The sequence below is a fragment of the Branchiostoma floridae genome, chromosome 7 (assembly GCF_000003815.2).
Source record: "Branchiostoma floridae strain S238N-H82 chromosome 7, Bfl_VNyyK, whole genome shotgun sequence".
NCBI lineage: Eukaryota > Metazoa > Chordata > Leptocardii > Amphioxiformes > Branchiostomatidae > Branchiostoma > Branchiostoma floridae.
The window spans coordinates 17,313,928-17,318,870 of record NC_049985.1 but is presented as its reverse complement, the minus strand read 5'-3'; the positions used below and the strand labels follow the sequence as shown (position 1 = coordinate 17,318,870).

General features: G+C 47.7%; 1 protein-coding gene across 1 annotated transcript in view; it reads right to left on the bottom strand.

Annotated features, from left to right (window-relative positions):
* LOC118418829 overlaps nt 1-3,979 on the bottom strand; it is an 18,071-nt gene extending 14,092 nt beyond the window's left edge. Inside the window, exon 1 of the mRNA XM_035824891.1 lies at nt 3,608-3,979. Within this exon, the coding sequence (XP_035680784.1) occupies nt 3,608-3,767 (160 nt within the window). The 5' untranslated portion in view covers nt 3,768-3,979. The remainder of the gene's footprint in view (nt 1-3,607) is intronic.
* Nucleotides 3,980-4,943: the final 964 nt, after the last annotated feature.

Sequence of the window (4,943 nt, the reverse complement as noted above, 5' to 3'; positions counted from 1 at the left end):
GAGTCAGGGTCGGGGAGTCAGGGATCGGGTATTTACGTTCTGCAGAGAATGTTATTTTCGTTCTGAATATTTAGAAGAAAAAAAATAGAATGTCGTGTACTGTTATTTACTTCTTCTGTCAATTAATTCTTAGATTAGTAACGCTGAAGAAGAGTGATGGATGTCACTCAAATCTCCGTATCTAATGCCTTGGTAGAGATTGAATTGTCTATAAATACAAAATGCCGAATTTTGCGCCGGTCCCTGAATCCCCGCCATTGTGTTATGGCCGTCAGGCACGTACGCAGACGTAAGGTACGCGCGGAGTCCTGTGGGGAGAATATAGCGGACAGAAATCTGACTCAAACCCAATTTCGGGCCGCGGAAGTCAGTCGTGATGAGAATACGAACGCCGTACCGACTAATCTTTGTTCTGGCTTCCCGCCAAAAACAGCCCGCCATCCGCGGTAACAATTTAAAGAAAAATCGCGCGTCGCTCGTAAATTCCGGGCTTCCCTCGTCTCACACGTGCGACGACATGGAACTATCATCTAAACACTTCGCTCGAGTGTTTCCTTTCCATAAATCCCTTCCGCACATCAGCAGTGGTCGGGCGATAGAACACTGCTTAATGTCACTGCAGCCGCCGCACGATGCGACTGTTTACACTAGAAATAGCATGGAAGATTAATATATACACAAGAAAACTTGTAAAATCAAATAATCAAAATCACAATGCAAAACATTTTAGGGAAAGTCGCGAGAAAATTCCGGGACCTCATCTAATCTAATGTATTGTATTATTAAACGCTGTTCATCCTCTACTGTATTTACATGACGTTACAGTATCGACATATCAACATAGCACGCCCGGATAGCTAACTACTGTGCTAGACTAGAGTATTAATGTTTGACTGATCGGCTGACATGTCGTGACATTATATATAGCAGCCAGTGGGCTGAATTTTAGCGCGGATGTCACGACTCATGAAGCAACTGATAAAAATATTTTGGTTTAATACCGAACTAGCTCCTATTATCACTATGTTATGGCTGGACCGATGTGATAAAACCAAACTTGACCGTTTACATTAAAATAGTGTTACGGATAAATATTAACACAAGCCAAATTTTGATATGAAATACTTGAAATAAGAACAATGCGTAAATATTTAGGGAAGTTTTAGATAAGCAGGAAATAGGCAGCGGCGTTAAATCTCTGCAGAAGCTGACCGCCAGACGGTTCCCATTAATAAAGGAACGTGAAACTGTTATGTAATCTGCACGGCTGGGACTGGGGAGATTTATCATGCTGTTATAGCGGTCAGGGTCAACATTATGCTTTATCCTGATACTGATTTAATTCGTCTGTAACGATTTTAAGAGCTGTACTATTGCAATGATTCATGATATTCGATTTTAATTACTTTAATGATTGATGTAATGACATGTCGTAATTCAGCCTTGTGGCTGCTATGTTACTGTCAGTTTTGCTTTCGAAATAAACCAGTCATATTACCGGCTATGATAACAGTCAAATCTACCATTATGGGCTATTACAGCAGTCAACTTCAACATAATCGGTTGTTACAACAGTCAAGTTCAACATGTCTGACTGCTATAGCTGTCAAGGTCATTATCAACTCTTACAGAGGAGTCATTATCATCGGCTTTCACAGCAAATTTAACGTTTCCGGCGATTACAGCGGCCAAGTTTAACATTATCGCAGTCTGATTCAACTGTATTGGTCTTACAGCGGTCAAGTTGAAGATTACGGGCTGTTGCAGCAGCCAAGTTCAACATTTCTGACTATACCTGCGATGAAGTTCAAAATACTGGCCATTACGGCGGTCAAGTTCAACATTACTGACCGTTACAACAGTCAAGTTCAATATTTCTGGCCGTCACAGCAGTAAAGTCCAAGCGCGGAAACAAATAAAACAAGGCTACTGTTCCCTTGGCAACCCGGAGCCCGGACCGAAATGCGCAACCACACCTGCATATATAACACACTACTTAATGTGACATCTATGGGTGTTATGATTTAGTAGTTATTGTCTGATTGTTTGCACGTCTATCAGAGATGCGGCGCCACACCTGTATAAGGTTAACACAATGCTCCATGTGACATCCGTTGTTGTTATGATTTAGTGTTATGGTGTGGAGATGCGCTGCCGACTGTTGACATGCCGGGTTGTGTTGCCAGCGCAGTGATGGGAAGAAGCAGGTCCATAGATGCATGCACAGTTACAGTACATTAGTCCAGACTGGAACACGTAAGCAGGGGCGCAGGTGGGATCTGATGGTTTTAGCCTGCTCAGGTCGCAGCGCGGGCGTAGTCAGTTCGCAAGGCGGGCGCAGTCAGGTCGCAAGGCGGGCGCAGTCAGGTCGCAACGTGGGCGCAGTCAGGTCGTAACACGGGCGCAGTCAGGTCGCAACGTGGGCGCAGTCAGGTCGCAACGCGGGCGCAGTCAGGTCGCAACGTGGGCGCAGTCAGGTCGCAACGCGGGCGCAGTCAGGTCGCAGCGCGGGCGCAGTCAGGTCGCAACGTGGGCGCAGTCAGGTCGCAACGTGGGCGCAGTCAGGTCGCAACGTGGGCGCAGTCAGGTCGCAACGCGGGCGCAGTCAGGTCGCAACGTGGGCGCAGTCAGGTCGCAACGTGGGCGCAGTCAGGTCGCAACGTGGGCGCAGTCAGGTCGCAACGCGGGCGCAGTCAGGTCGCAACGTGGGCGCAGTCAGGTCGCAACGTGGGCGCAGTCAGGTCGCAACGCGGGCGCAGTCAGGTCGCAACGTGGGCGCAGTCAGGTCGCAACGTGGGCGCAGTCAGGTCGCAACGTGGGCGCAGTCAGGTCGCAACGTGGGCGCAGTCAGGTCGCAACGTGGGCGCAGTCAGGTCGCAACGCGGGCGCAGTCAGGTCGCAACGCGGGCGCAGTCAGGTCGCAGCCAAAGTGGGGAATTTTCATACAAACCGGGGGCCGACGGACGGCTCTGGTATATATATATATATATATATATATCGATGTATACACGTAGTATTCTACTTTGGACTAAGAAAAAAAAATGCCTGAAAAACAGGTCTAGGTTTGACCTGAGCTGTATTACTCCTGGTCAAATGAATAAAGAGATACGCAGTAGAACTAAACGCAAAAAAATTAAGAAAAATTCCAAGTTGTACGAAAACAAATAATTGCCCGAAAGCTACCCAATACCTGGGGTATTTTCGCCTTCGAGTCGGGCCCCTCAGCATGCATTTATATTCTGCAACGTTGAGCGAAGACCAGCCAAATGCTTGTCGGATGAAAACACTCACGTACCAGCAGCGGCATTTCTTACGGCGCTGTTAAGCGCGTCTCATGTTTCTAAATGCACGTCTGAAAACCCAGACATCCTTACCGTACAACGGTAGAGATATACAATTCCCATTGTTTTAGTAACAAACACATGAAAAACAGTCACTTTCCCCTTACCCGCTGTAATTTCGCACTGGCACGCGTACGTGTCGGTGGTATTTTTAAGGTATTGTTGGCGCGTTGGTTACCGCGTTAGCGCACGTCTGAAAACCTCCACATTCGCACCATATTTACCTACACACCATCATAAGTAGACAATAGATAAAAGACACTCACTTTTCTCGCCTTCGCTGTAGGTCCTGGCGCACTGTAGCGCTGCGGCTGTCGGGGCCGGGGGCGGGGTGGGCCGGGCCAGGCAGGCCGGGGCGGGCCGGGACAGGCAGCCCAGCGCCCGGAAGGAGCCCCGAGAGGTGGCCGGTAGTCTCGCTGCCATCATGGTGCTGCTGTGGTTATTGTACAGACCCGCTGCTAGACTGTGACAGACTGCTCTAACCTGCGGCTGACTGACACTTCTGAAGCTCCTGCGCTGTGCTGCTATTTAAACCTGCGCTAGCCCCTCCCTCCGGAGCGCAGACTTGTTGTTGAGGGTAGACCCGGGGAAGACTACGTGCGCACACACGGACCTCCCACTGGTTCCTGGGACCGAAGCGTAATGTGAGATTTCGCCTCTAACCCCGCCAAGGTCTCGGTCCCGCAGATCGGCACATGGGGAACCTCCAATCAGACAGCCTGACAACAAACTTAGGAGGGTCTGTATGGCCTTTTCCGCGAGGCGTATCGTAGGAAGACTATTCTAATTTGCGTAAGTCGTGGGGAAAGCCGTCTTAACCACGCAGTGTAAAGCGAGACGACGAAATTTTGCGTCATTGCCTTCCTTCATTTTAGCGTAAAATGTGTTCTTCCTGAATAAGCGTGAAGCGTTTTGGAGCCCCCGCATGCAGACCCTCTTCAATCCGACAGGCTGAAAACAAACCCTGCCCTGCAGACGTGACCCGAATCAGTAACCGCCAGACGTGCTCTCGGCCGCTGCAACAAAAGTGCAAGGTGGTTTTCCTGGGCGTTTGTTTTCCTTGTGACAAACTCAAGTCAGACTGTAGGTCGCTTTTCATTGCGGCAAGGGTAAAATATCACAAACGTACAAACTGTATTATTCCATCAAAGTCTAATACATGCATACACATATAAAGGAACAGGTGGTTGTCCCGGACCTCATGCTTTGTTTGAACATCGTTTATTCACGAGAATCTCAAATCGTCCTAGAGGCCGCTTTTCATAGAGGTCATTAGGGAAGGGTCAGATAAAATATAACATTAACAAACAAATTACATCATCTAAAAATCCCAATAAATCTAAACATATATTATAACACATGCATGACACAAAGCACGTAATACAGTGAAAGTTGGTTAATGGTTCGTGTTTGGGTCATTTCTGTTACTTTGCTAGTGCGAGTATCTTGTCACATTTGCTAATGATTAAATAAAGTTCGAGTTGAGACCGTTTTTATTTCAGGTGTTAGACTAGTGCTGTTCCACGGTAGTCATTTTAAGATATACCATTTAAGATGCCCAGGTGGCCTAAACTTTTAATTGGTCCATTGTATGTTTCTCAA